The 18,865-nt window shown below is 39.4% G+C and overlaps 1 protein-coding gene across 1 annotated transcript in view; it reads right to left on the reverse strand.

Annotated features, from left to right (window-relative positions):
• The window catches only part of ROS1 (ROS proto-oncogene 1, receptor tyrosine kinase), a 68,306-nt gene continuing 49,441 nt past the window's right edge, over window positions 1-18,865 (reverse strand). The window contains 6 exon segments of the mRNA XM_031066682.1: window positions 1-146; window positions 10,176-10,339; window positions 15,414-15,548; window positions 16,668-16,871; window positions 17,488-17,585; window positions 18,329-18,458. Coding sequence (XP_030922542.1) covers window positions 1-146; window positions 10,176-10,339; window positions 15,414-15,548; window positions 16,668-16,871; window positions 17,488-17,585; window positions 18,329-18,458 — 877 coding nt within the window.

Consider the following 18,865-nt stretch of genomic DNA (forward strand, 5'->3'; position numbering starts at 1 on the left):
TTAACTAATTTCAGCAGAATTGATGCTTTCTTCATCTGGGTTGCCTTCTTTGACTAGTACCAAATAATTTAAGCCCTCTTGATTCCTTGTTTCCATTAGTGTGGCTGAAAGAATGCTGTCTGAATCTGCACATGGGATATCATTATCTGCATTAAAAGAAAAAAAAAAAAAAGAAAGAGAAAAGAAAATAAAATGGAAAAATATTTTAAAAACTTTAAAAAAAAAAAGAAAATGCAACACTCAGTAATACACATGCAGTATTAGAAAGCAAACAAAATCAGCTGCTGGAGAAAGTTGGTCTAGTGACCTCATAAGAATGATGATTCAAATTCATTTTCTGCTATTGTCTGTGTGGACCAAAACTTTAAGTAAATCACTTGGGAAAGGTTACTTATCAGTGTTCATACCTCCAGAGGCAGCCATACCATCATGAATGCACGACTTGCTTCTTTTCCTTGTAAAGAAGCATAAAGCAAAAGACATTTTAATCTGAACCTTTTTAGCAGTATTATTAGCAGGATTACTAGAGTCCTGTAACATTGGTAGTTTTCTATCTACAAAATCATTATATACTGTCTCTCTAGAGGACTAGTCTAGACTTCTGTCTCTGTAGTATTCTGCTCTTCCAGAAGCTTAAACTTGGCAATCCACTATGGTTTTCACGTTTTAAAAAACTTTCCATTTTTCCTTAATTTGATGCAGTTTATCTATACTTAGTTGCTTGAGATTTATTGCAGGGCATATAAATTTTTAAAAATATAAAAACTGTTAACTAAGCACTCAAGTTATAATTGCTACTATTTTTTGCATTTATTTTTGTAACATGTACCTTCTTTTATTACGCTCCCTCCTTATTTTACTTCATAACTGAAAAATTAAGCATGTAACATTCAGGGTTATCTGTTCAAAGGAATCACAAGTGTTGTGCTATTCCACCAGGCAACACACAATTTATTATGTCACTATAATCACACATCTCCCCAAGCTATAAAGTCGGAAATTTATTCCACATGCTAGAGTCCATTAGCATAGGAAATATTATCAGGAGAAGCCTGAAAGAGAATTTTGATTTTAGAAACCTGTTAGCAAGATGGGGTTTGGGAAACAGAGCAAACTGTGGTCACATACCACACTGACTGACAGCAATGAGAAATCATTTGATACTCACTTTGTCAGTTCAGGGCTATTATGGCCATATTTAGTAATTCAGCTCCAACTAAGCCTTTACGAACCAGTTCAGCTCTTTTCTGTAGTTGTCTTTTTTGTTTAACTTAATGGCAACCTTCAGGGACAATTTGCTTTGGAAAAGGCACACAGGCAAACGCTGAGGGGACGTTTGCAGCAAACTCTTAAGAGGGAAACCTTAAAATAAGGACCCAAGTAAAACTGGGTATTTACAGACCAGACATATGCCGGCTGACCTGCCTAAGTATAGAACACTAGAGGAGCATTCAGATTTGTTTCCTGTATAAGTATCTGGAACTGATGAGGTGATGTTTACACAAATGTGAGTATGAGGTCACTGAGATATTTTTACCAGATATATAGATACATTACTAATTCTTTCCCCAACAGGTCTGAAGAACTAGAGAATATATAAATTTTTATAATCCTTTTTCAGCTTATGTGCCACTGTGTTTCTCATTAAGAAAAAAAGAGCTAAAATATCAAACACGTTGCCTTGGTTTTACTTTTTGAGCTGTGGGAATGCAATAAGGAAGAAATACTGTTTTTGCAGAATATTCTTATCACATCCAATGATGGAGGAAGAATATAATATTGATGACCTTTCCCCTATGATATGACATGTGTAAGATCCATTGCCACTTTGACTGTGACATTTTTGACTGTAAGTGCTCTTTCCTTCACTGTTGAGTCATCTCTTAGTGCAGTGTTCAGCGCTGATGAAAGTTTAGCACCATTCTGCTCTGCAAGGCAAAGCTACACAAAGATCTCAAGTTATATAGTACAATGCTTGACTGTTATGTAAGTCAGCAAAGCAAGCAGATTATTTTTGCTCATTTAGTTGGAGCAGAAGAATGGACGCCGACACAAAATACTAAAAATGAGCGAGTGCAGAAAAAATTCATGATATATTGTGAAATTCCCCCAGAAATGTGAGGACTAGAAGCACTACCAGCACCCTGGGAAGCTGTAAGTCAAGTCAGAGAATTCTGAATAATCTTGGGAAGGCCCTCCTAAAAAATGTTAAGAAATTGAAGGAGGATAGAGACAAACGGGAGTGGAGAGGCAGGTTGGTATATTTATAAGATATCACTATTTTCTTTTCAGTTTTAACATCGCTAAAATTAGTTGATTGATGTACAGTCATGCTGGGTTATACGTGAGTAAATGCAGGATAAACCATGTGATGTGATCCCCTCAGATTTCACAAGCAAAGCTGGGCTGAGTCAACAAAACAACCCAAGAGGAGACGTCCAAGGAGCACCTTCATAAAATCTGAAGTCATGCCAGACAGTCAGCTCTACAGGCTTGAATTCTGAGGGGTTGTCTACACTGTGAACTGCTGCATAGTGTAGAGTTCCCTAGATTTGCTTTGAACAACCTACCTCAGGGCACGAGGCAGGCTTGCCCTGTCAGTCCAGAGCTTTGTACAGGCCGAGGAGTACCCCACTGAGAAGCAGGATCCCACTGAGCTCTGTGCTGTCCCAGGCTGCTTCCTACAGCTAAAATGGCAAGTTCAAAGCTCAGCATTGTACTTGCGCAGACACATCTCAGGTCCCAAATGCCTGTGGCTTTGACCTGGCTAGACGGTTTGTCCTAGTAGAGCTGTGCTTAAAGCTTAAAGGCTGTGCTTAGAACTTGTGCATAAAGCACATCTGAGCCAAACTGCAGGTAAATTAATTACAACCCCTCTCTCCGGGGATAGGCAGAAGTTTACTCCAGAGAGCCCCACATTAACTGACGCACGAAACAATGATCCCTGACTAATACTATAGAGGAGTAGAGTTTGCTTGCTTAGCCTCCTCCGAGAAGAGCAGCCCTGACCTGATAAAATCTGTGCTTTCCCCTTCCCCATCCCAGCACCTCAGTCGGCTGCTTCCTGTTGCAGGGCAGCCGCAAAGCCGAGCCAGGCCGTGGGTCCTGCCTCACAGTCACAGAGTGCCTGTCCTTGCCTGCTTGGTAAACTCTGGGGGCTCACAACATGTTTTGAAGTCCTGCCTAGAAGGGTGCAAATTTTTGTGGTGTCTTGATAAGCAGACGAGGGGGTTTTGGTGTTTAAATTCAAGAAGGTGACAACATTTAAGTAGAGAAAGAATGTCAGTAGAAAAACTGATTGGTTGAGACTGAATAAACTGATCTAGAGATGCTGATCTTATATTACAGCTATTTCAGGGCCAGAACCTCAGCTAGCATAAATTAATGAAGTTCCATTGAAACCAGTGGGGTGCCACCAATTTACACCAGCTAAGTAGCCAGCCTGAGATGTTACTAATTCCGGGTGACATAATCCCATATGATGCTTAGCACCTTCAGTACGGTAAGGTATTTAGAAGTCCAGCCACATTTCCTGTTTCTCAGTAATACCCTCCTCTTTTTCTGTCCTTTGTCACTTCTGCACGATGTACGTGGCAGTAAACAAGAGACTAGCTGACTTACTGGCATGGATGAAAGATATACCCCCCAGCAAACACATTGGAGAGAAACACCTGATGACATAGCTTGTCAAAACGGTGAAAACGGTGGCTATTGAACCTTGACTTCATTACTTCAGCCACACTGGTTAGCTCAAGGAGACCGCTCCTGTGTAGAGAGTATTTTCCTGATACCTGATGGCCACCTGGAGCTGGAGGAGCTGTGTTTCATTTTCTGCACACAGCCAGTAAGAATATAAATAGAACAAATATATATCCGTTTTAATACTCCACTCTGTATTATGTATCAGTGGAGATATATCTGTGTTTCCTGCCTAATGAAGCATATGATCTTGCATGGTTTGAGGGTGACTCACTGAGCTTTGCTATTCTGTCAGACAGTAAAGGTGCTAAAAGTGAGAATTTTCTTCACCCTACATTTCCCCTGCACTGATCTGCTTGAAACAATGCCTCTCTTTTTAATGTATTTTTTAGAGAAGTGTGTACTGAAATCTTAGTGTCCTAGTAATTACAGATAAAAACCTGCTTCTTATTTAGTTTATTAAAATTTACAATATAAATGCAACCCCCCTTCTACATTTGCTGCAATGCAGTAAGACTATACAAATAGGAAAGCACTCCCTTTCTCCATGTTACAAAACAAGATTCATTTTACCAAGTTTTAACCACCCAAGTCTTACATGTCCAATTGAAGCTCCTTGCCTAGGCTGTCTTTACAGTCAACAGAGAAAGGAGGAATGAATCGCTTTGTGGACATGCTTAATCCACATCCTTCCCTTAACGCATTAACATCCCCTGAATATGTCTGGGAGTCTCTGGTGACAGCCTAGACACCCAGTGTAAAGGCAGTTTTTATGTTTTAGTTGCCTATATCTGTCCACATCTGTCTACACATCTGTCTTACAGTCTTACACCATCTGATTTTTTCCTTCGATCTACAGCAAAGTACTGGTGTGATTTCACTTGCAGCATCATATGGCTCATGTGCACTCTCTGGAATCAAACATCATTTGTCTGGAGTACAAATAAGAAACTATTACACCACCAAGTTCCCCTTTTCTTGCAGTGTTGTAACCACTCACTCTTTTTTGGAAGCAGGCTTTTCTCTGACCTCTGCAGGCTTTGGGTCAGCTGCTCACTAAGCTAAGTGGGGAAGAGGATTACTGAATTTCAGAAAAATACAAAGGAGACTAGATACAAGGTTCTAAAAATGTTCCTTATCAACACATCTGCTTTAGAGAAGCTTCCATTTGCCCAAGTGATTATTTTACATTCAGAGAGGTGTGTGGAGTAGTTTTTAAAAGGCAATTGGGTTTAGGAAAATAAACTGATGGCTCTTACATGGGGAACAGAAAACACGTACTCAGCCAGTACAGAGAGCAAACATATAATTAATGATGAAATTGCTGATTCTAGCTTTAATATCAAGTCCTCCCAGTGCAAAATTTTGCACTGAGATTTAAAAAAAATACAGATGACAGTTTTAGCAAGTACCTGAACTTCTGAAGAAATAAATACACTGCCTTTGGAAAGAAAAATGAAAAAAAGAAACATCACTAAATTCTAACTCTTGTATCTTGCCACATTTTTCAAGCAATATCTCCAGTTTAGAATTTAAAAATCATGGTTTTGAGGCCAAATAAGTTTCCTTTCAGTCTTTAGTCTTTTATCCTGGATTTTCTCCAAATGCCTGGCATCTCCTCTTGCCAGAGGAGCCTCTTTTTCTAAGCAATTAGACATCTTTTCCATATAGGTCCAAAAACCATAGTGAGGAGTAGCCCTGATAAGAATAGTCCTTCTAGGTCATAAAGGCAAGAAGTCTCTCCAGCTGCTTAATGCCCAGTTGTCTGATGTCAGGAAAGGCGTTTGCCAAATCAAACAGGTGTTTCCCTCTGTAAAGGGGCACTCACGGGACCTGGAAAGCTATAGTGCTGTCTTATATGTGCAAATGTAAAAACTGATGTCTGAAAATAGATGGTCCAGTTATTTTTACAGCAATGTAGGGCTGTCCTTCTAGCATGCTGCACTTCTTGGAACTGGGGAAGAACAGACTATCTTTCAGCGATGAATGGGAACTCTGGTGACAGGGCCTGTGCTCAGGAAATTCCCACTGAATTCAAAACCCACTGGTGTCTCAGTCCTCCAGCTGGATAGTGCTGCCCTCACTCAAATATTGTTAGTGCTACTTTAAGCCCAAAATCAATGTCTTGGGAGAACCTGCCAGAGTAAGAAGGAAAAGCTCTAAACTGGTAGGGGGAAGGAAAAGCTCTAACCCTGGTCCTGAGTTTCCAATGTAGCAGCATCAGGAGGTGCTGGTATTGGCCAGGCGTGTTTATTGACACTCGATGCCTGCTTTAGAAGGGTAACTCTTGCAACAACACAGCATGTGCCCCTTTTGCCATCCCCATGCTATCCTGCTAGCATGCTGTCCACTAGCAGCCTGTCTGTATTGGTTTACCCACACTTGCCATCTCTGTGTCACACTGCACTGGCATTAATGGTATTGAGAAAATCTAATGTTTTTCATCTCTCCCACCTATGAAAATCACCAATAGCATGCATGGATCTCCTAGAAGTGTGGCTAGGTAAGACCCAACAGAATTTGGAAGATGTAAGGCTAAGTATCTTAGCTATTTTTGAGGCATGTGATTTCACTTTGCTTGACATTTGTCTCTTTCTTTTGAAACTAGGTCACCTGGTGAGAGCAAGCATTTCTTGGCTGGATGCTTATGGCTGGGGTTTCATTACACACAAAGGCCAATGACCATGTAACATTTTTGGAAAATATTGTCGAGGACAATCCATCATGGAACAGATTTTGGATTATTTGTTTTGGCTGTCATCTTTCTACTACTACTATGAACACAAGGAATACTTCACTTAGACCCAGCTAGAAATGAATACAAATTTTAAAAATCACTAACTTATTATACAATGTGTTACAAATTACAGTCTGAGACATATTCCATGCCCCAAACTGTTTTTGACAGGGTCATAGTGGAGCACACATTTTAGTCTGGAAACTCAAGTAGAACCTGAATGGCCTTTTCTTGCTTAAATCAGCCTCACTTCTGGAGCCCACATCTTACTGAATTCCACTTCATGAGATTTACATGGCAGGCAGAAAAACTGTCAAATTAATTCAGGGCTGGAGAGCTACAGAAAATTGGCATGCATGTGTCCTTGATCAGAAAATCCAGCAACAATAAGACATCACGAGGACTCTAGAGCTTCAATCAAGTAAACGGCATAACATTTTAATGGACTTATTAAGACTGTGCTTGAGGAAAGAGGGAGATAACCTACAGGTGCATTATAAATATACAGGAAAATAAGTATGGCATTATACATGTAAAGAGCTAGTCAAGTGTTTAGTCTTTCAAAATCCATTTAAATGGAAGGATGATATGCAGATGAATAAAATTCAAGCTACCCTGTTTCCTGAAGGGTATTTCCTATACCAGAATCACCAAATGAACCTGAGAAGTTAAGAAGGACTTTTGAGAACTGAAGCATGAAAACATTGAATGGAAGCATGAAAACAGTTGCTTTGTCATCTCCTCCCAGTGCAGATCCAGCAATGGGTCTGAGGCAACAGCAGGTGGGCAGAACCTATGGAAAGGGAAGAATGAGAGGAAGCCAGAAGAGGGAACAGGACAGCTGGTGGAGAAAAGTCCAAGGCTCAGGAAGAGAGTGTGCCAAGTAAAAGTTCTGACAGCCAAAGCTCTGCCTACACTGAATTGCTCTGCTTACCACAGTGGGCCAGATTTTACCAACTAAGTTATTATAAACAAGTTTCATGGAGCCTGATTTTAAAAGTGACTCCTCTCAACAGATTCTCTGACTAAAATTACATTATACAGTACAGAGCTATTATTAAGACCACCTTTAAAGTCCCTTATACTACCATATTTTCTGTACTAAACAGATTTTTTTCAAATTTTTATCCTTCAAACTGACACTTCATGGAAGCCTCAATCCATGTTTTCCTTTGCATCTCGGTAATTTCTAAGAATGCAACTTTTGTTCCTGGCAAGTAAACAAAACAATGGGTTTTTTCTGTGACCTCTGCTGTGCGGCAGAGCCTGAAATTTTGGCAAAATATTGTTTCTTACATTAAGAATATGTATTTGTCATCCCAGTGAAAGTAATTATTTGCTTAAATTGAGCAAGTTAACAGCTGGAGAAAGATCAGGCTTATCTGACACAGCCTAAGCAGAGACTTGCACTGAAACTAAAACTCTTTCAATGTTACATCTGCGCCGGGTCTATTCCACCACAAACATGGCAACCAACCTTCCAGCCCCTTTCCCCAGTTCCAAGCAGCAGAAATGTAGGTTTCCACAGAAATTTTAGCCCTACTAAAGATTTTGGCAGATATTGATGTAATGCCACAAGAACTTCTTAACTCTGTTAGTTTTCATGTCTCTGTTGCCTGTGGAGTTAGGGAACACAGAGGAGAGATGTCTAAGCCAGGAAACCAAACTAGCTCAGGAGTGGGTACAAGCAATTGAATCAGTACGGCCCTGTGTCCAGTGGGTGCTGTGCTCCTGTAGCCATCTGAAAATTAAACATCTAGTCTGAGATACTATAGCTGAGATTTTGGACACTATCCTGAGCAATGTGTGTGGGGGGACCCTGCGTGAGCAGGGATGTTGGACTGGGTGACCTCCAGCGGTCCTTTCCAGTCTCCTCCATCCTGTGATTCTACATGAACCAAATTAAATATGGCAAGTCACCCGGATGCCAGCCATCATCAGTGAAGAGTAAGGCAAAAGGTGACCCCTTTCCTGCTGTCATGCATGCCCAAAAAACAGGAGCTCTCACTTTCTGCTTCTGACTGCAGATATACTTAGAAGACTATCCTAGATGAGGCTCCTAGCCTGTAGACAGCTGCATTTAGGTGAGATAAAGTCCATCCAAAATGTAAGGCCTATTAGCTTGGGCATAGTGCCTAATTAATTGGCTGTAGTCCTTTCCTGAGCTAATGCCAGGCTAACATTTGTGCCAGACTAAGTATCTCTTTCCTCAATGTTGTTATTGAGAGTTAAGATACCCTTAAAGAAACTAAAGAATAACACTATATGCAAATTGTTTTTCATTATAGCATAAGGATGCAAAATCAGCTGTTAAAAAAGCATGAAATGATAGATTATCTGTACTGGTCCCTGCATGTCTTTATAAAGTTTTTAGTCTTGTGATGTAAACATGCCATGAACAGACTGGATTTGATATAAAGAGAAACCACAATGGAAATACACTGACATTTGTAAAGCTTCACCAAATTATAAAGATTAGCAAAATATCAAATCAAGTGACAATTGAACAATGCCAGTGAATTGAATATAGATAGTATCCTGAAGAAAAATGTCTATGTAGTTGTGTAATTGAGTACTGTATCGTTCCTGGGATGGATCAGGAAGTTCTCAGGAAAATATGAAGTACTGAAGTATCAAAACTGTTTGTGAATCAGTTCCTAGTTCAGCAACAATTTGTGAAGGGAAAAAAGAAAACCACCAAAAAATCACCTCCAAAGCAAAGCCTTTAGATATTTTAGAAAGAGTCAGGTTTGGTTTTTCTAGAACGGAAAGTAGTTCTTTAGCTATTCAATATTTTTCATTATAAAACCATAGCATGCAAACAGATTAAATGAAAAAATTAATCTGTGAAATAAAAGTGAAATATTTCAACTGATAAAAACTTTCTTTTTGTAGAATTCAGATCACATTTTTTAGTAATATTGTTTACTTTTTCCTCAATATTTAGTTAGCCAAGAATTACTGAAGGATGCGAATAGATTACTATTCTGACCCAGCCAGGATGTTCCATCTAAATTTCCATATTTAAATGCTTTACATCCCAGCTGCACTGACAACTTCAAATTTAGCATTACCTTTTTCTTAGGTAACACCTTTAGCATACCCTTTTTTCTTAATTCCTGTCTTCAGAACCTTAATAATGTTCTTATATAATTGAGTTTTGTTGTGTCCCATACCTTAAGTGTGTCTTCCCTAACACCACTTAGTTTATTTGTTCACAGTGTGCAGAGCATAGGCAAGACCTGAATGACCAGGGTTTGGCTTGGATTAAGGCTACCTTACTAGGGTGCCTAAATGGTGCCTCACTTGCAGGTGGCTGCTGAGCCAGTACTCCTAGAGGAAGTGCCTAATGGCCATGTTTATCTCATGGAAAGAACCTATATGTCTTTGAAATTAAGACAGATTTCCACATGGAAACCTTCTAAGGCTCTCCAGTCTCTGCAAGGAACTTAGGCATCTATTGTAGTGGAACAGGGTTGTGAACTACCAAGAATTCAGATGCAAACTGGATGTCTCTGTGAGTCAGGCTTAATTACAACCTCATCTGGGCCTTTTTGCTTGGTAATCCTACACATCCTTCATCTAATTCATTGTACCTCCCAGGCACAGAATGAACCTTTACATGTTCAGTATGATAGAGCTAAATCTTTGCTGTTTCCATGTAACAGCCAGAGAATTTAAGGCAGTGACAAATGCAGGGCAGAAGCCACAAGAAGAGCGGGTGCTGGCCCAGACTCACCTTCAAAAGCTTCATTGATGACTCCAGCTGATGCCTCTCTGTTTTCAAGGCAGCAGATGAAGGACAGTGGAGAGTGTCTTATCTCTTGCAGTTTGTCATGAATACAAGAAAAAGTAGGTCTGGTGTGAGGGTCTTGGGACCAGCATCTTGTCATTAAATCACATCTGAAAAAAAAAATTTAAATGCAAACAAAAATTATAATAGGGTAATTAATCTCAACAATTACCATGAAAGATCTGGGAAGCAAGTTTGGCCTGAAAAATTTCTGTGTGGTACAAAGATCATCATCAGCTGCTGAGGCAATGAAAAACAAATTAAAGATCAAATTAAAGTCGAGAATAATTACTCTAAAACATTTTAATTTTTCGACAATGGATATTTTTGAGATTGGAAGCAGATATAACATTTTTTTTAAAAGGCACATTTGCTATGAACATCTACTCTCCCTGAAGAAGTCAGGAATACTTTCTAAGAAAGCAGACAAGGAGGAAATTCTCGCTCAGAAAAAAATTTAAAACAAAAAAAGGAAGCGTAAAATCAGAAATTAACCTGAAGTTTTCAATTTATTTAATCCTCTTTCAACTCAAGCTACCTTACATTCAGGAGAAGTTCAAGGCAAACCCTCCAGCACACGGAGAGTTAATTTCAACTTCTACCTCCAGACCAAAACAAATATGAATAGGCTTTCCAAAGGCAAACACAGTATGAATTTCCTCTGCGTGCAGGGATTCCAGCCCACCTTGGACAATACTATTGCTACCATTTAGTGGAAAATTTACCTCCTGTTTGTCTAAATGATAGGGTTGGTTTTTATTCCTTGCTCAAGGTGAGTTTATGCTACACAAAACCAAATCCTACAAAAGCCAGGGAGAGACAGGCTGAAAACCAAAACACAGCCAACACCTGGACATGCTAAGTGTCGGGAGTGGAAAGAGGTCTCCGAGTCTCAAAACCAGAGAGCAGCCAGTGAAAGGCTGGTTCAGGAAGCTGCATCTGGAATGTGGAGCATTTACCTCTAAGCCTTAAGTTCAAACCCTCCCCTGACAAACATCCTCCCAGACCTGCTGCTATGTGACACCAGGCGTTAATCTGTTATGTGAAATGAATTGTCTTGCTCAGATCCTCACTTATCCATCTTAAAAAGATGACTGCTGTCCTTCACCACAACTGGGCATCTTAAAAAGCCCTTGGTGACAGCTGGGAGGAATCGCTTGGCTTCTGATTTTTCAATGGTATTTTTCATTAAAATATTAGTGTCAAGTGAGAATGTGAGTAGAAAAATTGTTTCAAAGCCACTTGTCATCGACCTGTATTCTTGTGGTTTTCAAGATGAACAGAGTAATTATGTTTTTTTCAAAAGGATTCCATGAAATTTTGAAAATCTGTTTTAGGAATTTAAAAAGTGGTATTGGCTTCCTAACACTCTGAATCACTTCATCTGCTTACTTTCAGGTGTACTGGTTATTACTGATGACACTGGAAATATAGAAAGAAAAAAACTGAATAGGTCTCAAAAAAGGTTAAATAACTGGTTTTCCTTCTGCTGCCAGCAAAGTGTCTGTCACATTGAATTCCAGCTTTGGATGCTGGAAGCCAACAATCTTCCTTCTGGTCATGCTTTTTGGTAGGATATCCAGGCAAAAAAACATGAGCTCCGGTGCTGTGCTTCATCAGGTTTATACTTGGGCTCTCATGAACAGAGCCTTGTGGAAGAAACAGCCAGCCACTGACCAAGAAAGAAATAGGAAATGTTACAGAAGTCATAGACTCTTAGAATGTTTTGGGTTGGAAGGAACCTTCAAGGATCATCTAGTCCAACCCACCAGCCATGTGCAGGGACATCTTCCACTACATCAGGTTGCTCAATGCCCCACCCATCTGGCCTTGAACAGCTCCAGGGATGGGATATCTACAGCTCCTCTTGGCAATCTTTTTCAGTGTTTCACCACCCTTAGTGTAAAATAATTCTTTCTTATATACAATCTAAATTTACCCTCTTTTCATTTATGAAACAAGAACATTGCAAGTGTGGAATATGAATTTTTTTGTTTTGGTTCCTATGACCAATCTCTGCCTTTCTAAATAACTATTTTTATTGGAAAATCTGCTTTATAAAGCCATTCTGTTTTGCTATGGAGTAAGGATATTAACTTCTGCCAAAACTGTAATTCAGTACTGTAATTTTCTCATTTTAATTATATTCCGTGTTTTTATTTCCTAAATCAAATTACTTGGTGATTGGCTTAAAGAATCAGTACTGGTATTTTTCACTAAGTGTTTAATTCAGATAGGCTTTAGGTTTCTAATGACAAAAACTTTCATGCTCTCTCAGAATATATCTGCAAATTTTACATGTACAGCTATTTCTGGCATGACATTTAGCTTTTGAGGCATGCTGTGACATCCAAAGTTTTAAATTATATGGCACAAACTTTCATTAGTTCAGAAATGCATGAGTATGAGACCAGTGAAGACGGAGAAAGACAGCTCGACATGCCAAGATACATGTAAGTGACAGATTGAACATATTCCTATATTTTTGGGGAACCAAACATGGGCTAGCATCACTTCATGAGAAAGAGATCCAGAGGATTGCCCTTCTTTCATGGGGAAAGCTTGTCAGGAAGAAATGAAAAATGACAGTTCCAAACACAACATTAGCTAAAGGTTTATGACAGGTTCAAGAGCTAACCTTTACACTAGATGTACACCTACAAACCCACACTTCACGCCCGTGTTTTATCAGGCAGCAACAACTGAATGTCCAACAGAGCTGCTTATGTGGGGCTGGTTAGAATTTGAGAGCCTGGAAAAGTAAAGAACTAATATTCAGTATCAGATATTGGAGGCAGAATGTGAACATTCCTGAAATGCACTATAGCACACAGAAGCTACAAGCATTACCAATTATTCTCATATGAAATGGGAAATACAACTGATGTGTGATTTTCTTAGAAAATGAGAAAATTTATCATGATAAAAAGCCGCTGATATCATCTGATGCATTCTGTGCAAGCCCTTCATCTCTTTCACTTTGTTAATTCTTCCAGGGGATCATTGCCAGAAACAAATTGTAAAAAGCTTTTAGCTACCAAATAAAAAATTTTTATCAAAGTTGCTTGTGTAAGTTTGCAAAGGACTGAGCATTCCTGAAACTGCAACTTCAAGTCAGCAAATGTCCTGGTGCTTGTACAAATTCTCTAGGCTGCAATCCACAGCCTTTGAGGATTTGTTAAATTATAAAGTTCTGACTCAGTTCAGTCCAACCTTGGCATTCTCTTGCATGCAAGCCTCATACCCACGTGGCTGTGCCAGATGTGGATTTCTGATGAAAGTGTTTTTACATTCATAGATCTAATTCATGTTTCAATATATGTGTCTCATTTATACATCCCCAAGACCCTTTTTCGATTCTTTACCAAGCTTTACCTAGCCACAGTTCTCTGGGGAAAAGTAGTTCCTGGAGTAGCAACTAATGGAGGCAAGGGGAAGAAATTTTCCCCCCTTCCAAATAAAAAACCAAACAAACAACCCACTTCCTTCATGCTTTTGCACCCTAAGGTTTCTGTGCCAGCCCTGCTTGCACTTGCAGTGTAAGCCCATCACAGATTCCTAAACACTTCTCAGCTGAAGTACTTTGGCCTTTGAACTCTCTTCCTATCAGCGATGGTTTGTTTTGTCAAATGACAATGAGCAAGCCAAAGTGCTGAGGAGACAATTACTGACTGCTGATGTCCTGATGCAGGTTCAAAACCACAAGGATGGAAACAGGAATGTCAAGAATCCCGGCATGCCATTAATGACCTAGCAAAGCAGCAAAAAGCTGTTTATGCTACTGACAGAAGCTGCATGCAGGTGCTGAGTGTTCACCAAATGAGATAAAAGATGGTACAAGAGTCTAAGCCCATCAGCTCTTTGGCTTTCAAAAACTACTATTAGGCACTGATCCTACAACAGGCAGACCAGTATGTAGGACCTATAGGCTATGCTAAATTCAAGATCTGGGACCTTAAAAATTATTTCAAGCAAAAGTTTCTTGATTTTTCTGAAGATCTAGTAACTTGTTTTAGGGCAATTTATGAGCCTTCGCTTAAGTTTGAGTGTCAGACTAGTACATGGATATAGCTGCCTCCTGTGCTTTTTTATTCACAGCACAGATGTACGAAAGTTTTTGAGGAAACCTTTCTCAGAAAATATTACAATTAAAATTTCTTTGGGCTTTCATTTGTTCTGTGACTTCCAGTTCTCCCTCTGTTATTAAAGTAAAATTCCAATCTCTTCAGTTCCTCCAAGTGCTAAAGCTTGGTTTGGGGTTTTTCTGTGTTTTTATTGCTAATTTGGTATTTCAGTTATATCTACATAATGATAAATAATCACCTTCTCTTAACCTCAGAACACAGTTACTGGTGTAAGATCTATCATGGAGGGATTGGCTTGCCAAACACAGAATTATTCTCAGGTCTTTTCCTCAGCCCTGGGAGTAAGAATTGTTGATTTTCAGTAGCCTCCCCTATTTGTACAACCAGCTGTCAAGCGCATTGCTGTGACTGCTTTTGCTGAGCGGGTGATAAAGAAATTGAGACATGAAATTAGACAATACTGAGTGATTGTTAAGCTCATGTCCTACTTCCTCCTTCATACACCTCTGGACAGTATGGGTTTGATTCACTTGATGTATTTATTTTATTCTGTTTAACTGCAAGAATTTTGCAATTAAACCTGAGTTTTGTGTTCAAGACACAAACAGAAATTGAAGGATTTACTTATCCAGTTCAGATAAAGACTAACCAGAGGTGCAGACTTCCCTTTTCCTGTACGGCTTCAGCTTTTCTTTTTGGGTTTTTTGAGTTCTCTCTACAAAAGGCAGAGTTTATTTTTTCACTTTTGTTCTAATATTAGCCTATTCCTGCACTTACCATTAAGAAAGAGTTTTATCTACAACCACAGAAACATGATGTAGAGAGAACAATAAAGTCTTAGAGCCATCTTAACTTCCAACCAATATCTTCAGGTACTCTCAGCCTGTTCTCACACTGCTACCAGATCCATGCCTTAAATTCTTATTCACAGGTTTGTCTACTGGATGAATTAGCATGTTGGCCAGTTTCATTGGAAATGAAAGTGGAGGATGTTGGGCCCTTCATGGGCATGACCAATCTTCAAAATGATGACCAACTGGCAAAAAGCCTCTTGCCTCTTATAAATATTATCAACAACATTTAAACAAAATTAACTTACAGGTCATCAGGACAATTGTTTGGAGTTTCCAGCCTTCCTCCTGATCGTACATGGTGTAAAACTTCTGTATTGGAGAAACCTGGATATGGCTGTTGACCTAAAGTCAATGTTTCCCACACTAGTACACCAAAAGCCCTGAGAAACACCATGAAAAAAGAAAAAGAGAAAAATTAATAACCATATTCATCATAAAATCTCCCTATTAGCAGTTAGATTGTCTCTAACCTAAGAATAAGACTCAGAAAAATTAGGAGTAAGAAGACAATTCTGTTTTGTCCCTAAGCCAGCCTTGGAATAGCTAAAATAAATGTGTAGAACTGAGATGCTTTCCCAGACTCATTGAGCTGCAGCTCAGAAGATACTGAGTGCCCAACATCTTCCCCAGGAAACACTCAGATTGAGCATGTTCTCATATAAACTGGTGTTCTGAAATCTCTAGAGTTGTGGTTTAAATTGGAGAAAGACAAGTTCTTCCAAGCACCACTTGTGGAGCAATCAGCATCTCATTTGGTTTGGCACAGAGTACTAAACTACTTTCTCAGATAAGAGCAAGACTAGCAGTCAGATAGATAGGTGCAGGCAGTAAGGACTTGGACAAGACCCATGGGCTGAGTACATGTGGCCACTGAAATCTAAACTTGCGTGAATACCAGGTTTCATGGATCTGGTTTAGTCTGGGGTTTTGGGGTTTTTTTGCCATGTCTCCTGACAGTGGGTCTCTACTTCTTCACACTAAACTCAAAGCCACTCAAAGGCACACTTTTAGCTAACCTTCACAAAAAAAAGTACTGTGACCTTCTCCTGATGATGCTGCAAAGTCTGGTCTTCAAAATAAAGAAGTCACTAGAAGAGGGTGAAAGGGCAAAGTATTTGGCTGTTGGAAGAAAATGTCAATAAACCTAATGGAAAACAAAATGGAACAGCATGCAGGCAGGCAGTCAATTCAGTGCCCAATCAAGCAAAAAGCACATTGTGGGCCTGGTACAACTGTAAAATTATTTGAGTGACATTAGTTCCTTCCAGCCAAAATCCAAAGATCTTACAGCATAAAGAAATATATCCATGAAATATACTGTCATAGTGTCAAATATTTCATTAGATACTCAAAATTTCACTTAGGAGGAAGTCTTCCTGAGCCTAAAAATTATTAGAGATGGCAATATACAACCCTGTAATTCCTCCTCTAAACCAATATTTTCTTGCTGCAGAATTTATTATGGTTATTGCCACAGCTTTGTGGCTGCTATAACTCACCAGACATCAGAGCGACTTGTAAAGACACCATCAATAAGGCTTTCAGGAGCCATCCATCTGACAGGGAGTAGACCTTCTCCTCTTTTTCTGTAATAATCATTTTTATAGACATCTCTGGCAAGCCCAAAATCTCCTATCTTTACTATCCGGGATGAACGCCCATATTCCTTCTCAGACACAAGGCAGTTGCGAGCAGCCAAGTCCCTGATTTGTAAGGCAGAGAAAAGAGGATGGAGTTAGCATGGCAGAAAAACTCAGGTCTGTAAGTCATCTGGCTCAACATTCTCTTCAGAGCAGTGCCAGCCCAAGACTGGATCAAGTGATTTAGGGCCTCACCCAGTTAAGTTTGGCATATCTTCAGGACTGGAGATGACACAGCCCTTCTGGACAACCTGTTTCAGTGATTGCTCTGGGATGTAGTGAACAATATTATCTAATTTCCTTTGCTGTAATTTGTGCTTGTTGCTTCTCATCTTTTCCCTGTACCTCTCTGAGAAAAGTCCAGCTCTGTGTCCTCTAAAGCTACCCACTAGGCAGCCAAAGACACCACATGGATCTTCCACTTGTCCTTCTCTCTGTTGCACTGGATATGATTCTGGCCTAGGGTGCAGTCCTTGGTTCAGATTTTAGAGTAGCCCACTATTTTGGGAGAGAACTGTGAGTGATATTTAGCAGAAGAGCATAGCCTTAAGATTTTACTCCAGTGCTCTCTCCTGTCATGTTACATTGTGAAATTTTTCTAGACATTTTTTCCTGGGTAAGATAATGAGTCCCAATACTGTGGGTAAGCCTGGGAAGACTAAGGAAGTACACTCTGTACCTGTGTATAAAATGCATTTTCTCTAAATAGACACAGCCTTTGCAAACATCCAAACATATGTCCAAGAGGTCAGTGACACTCAGTAAAGGGCTCCGGAGCTACAAGAAACAAAGACAGAAGTTAGCTATTCTTCCAGCTTTACCAGCTCAGAATGACAAACTCCCCATGTGAGATTTCCTCACTGAAATATATTTCTCCATTTGAAATCAGTGTAATAGTTTTTTCTAGTAGAACACATGTATATGCATTTCAACACTGTGTAGATTTGATCTGATTGTGTAAATGAACTATGCAATTGCTATAATGCTATAAAATTTCATTTTGACCTCACATCATGCCATGCATATTCCCAATCCACGCACTAACTGGAGAAAAAATTTACTTGAAATTGTTTATCCTTTTTTCTTTTCTTTCCTTCTAAAGAATTTGAGGGCGCAGGGACAGTATATTCTTATATGCTCGGACTATGGCTCTCACATTAAGGATATTGTTGTTATTCAAAGACAAAAAAAAAAACCCTCTATGATTCCTAATAAACCACATACATGACCACCATTATTTATTACCACTTTCAAAAGGACAATTTATGATTTTCACAGTGAGAAATTAGCAGACATCTCATGACTGAAACCACAATTTTGGTCAGTGATCTAATGACATTTAATCTTCTTCACAGCATCACTGATTGCAAGGTCAGCACTGAGTCCCAGGGTGTTAAGGAAAAGCCAGGCCAGACCTTGCAAGTACAGAAACAGCTGAACATCAGCATGGACTTTTAGAAAGGGAAAATTTGAGAAACTGGGCAGTTACAGGTTAAAAGTATGAATCTTATGGTCTTCACCTTTTTCTTTCTTGCTCCTCGTAAATAGCTAAGCAGATCCCCTCCTTCCATCAGCTCCAGGATAAGATACTGAGGTTCATTTAACAGACACACACCAAGTAACTTCAGAATGTGGGGATGATCAAATTTGCTAAACAGAAGGAAACAACTGTAAGATGACATATGAGAAATTCAGCTGGTTGATAACTAACAGAGTGTTTATATTTGCAAGCAATGAATGAGCAGTTTGGCCTTTACAAGCCTGCTTCTATGAACATGATTCAGTAGCTCTGCCTGGATTTGCTCAGTCATGAGGAGAGTTCAGGGACATCCTTCCAAAACACAGGCTTACACTGTCTTTGACAGTCACACTTCATCTTATTTCCAGGAAGCAAAAAAAAGTTGTGAAATGGCAATTTCTTCTAGGAATAAGATGATTCATCATCTGTACGTTAAAGATAGCTACATTATTTTAATAGAGTATTTTCACTACTATATTCACAGTAGAGCTGCTGATTCAGAGAAATCCACAAAAGTAAAAGCACAAGGTGCAATGTA

Source organism: Geospiza fortis, unplaced genomic scaffold (genome assembly GCF_000277835.1).
Source record: "Geospiza fortis unplaced genomic scaffold, GeoFor_1.0 scaffold98, whole genome shotgun sequence".
NCBI classification, from domain to species: Eukaryota; Metazoa; Chordata; class Aves; order Passeriformes; family Thraupidae; genus Geospiza; species Geospiza fortis.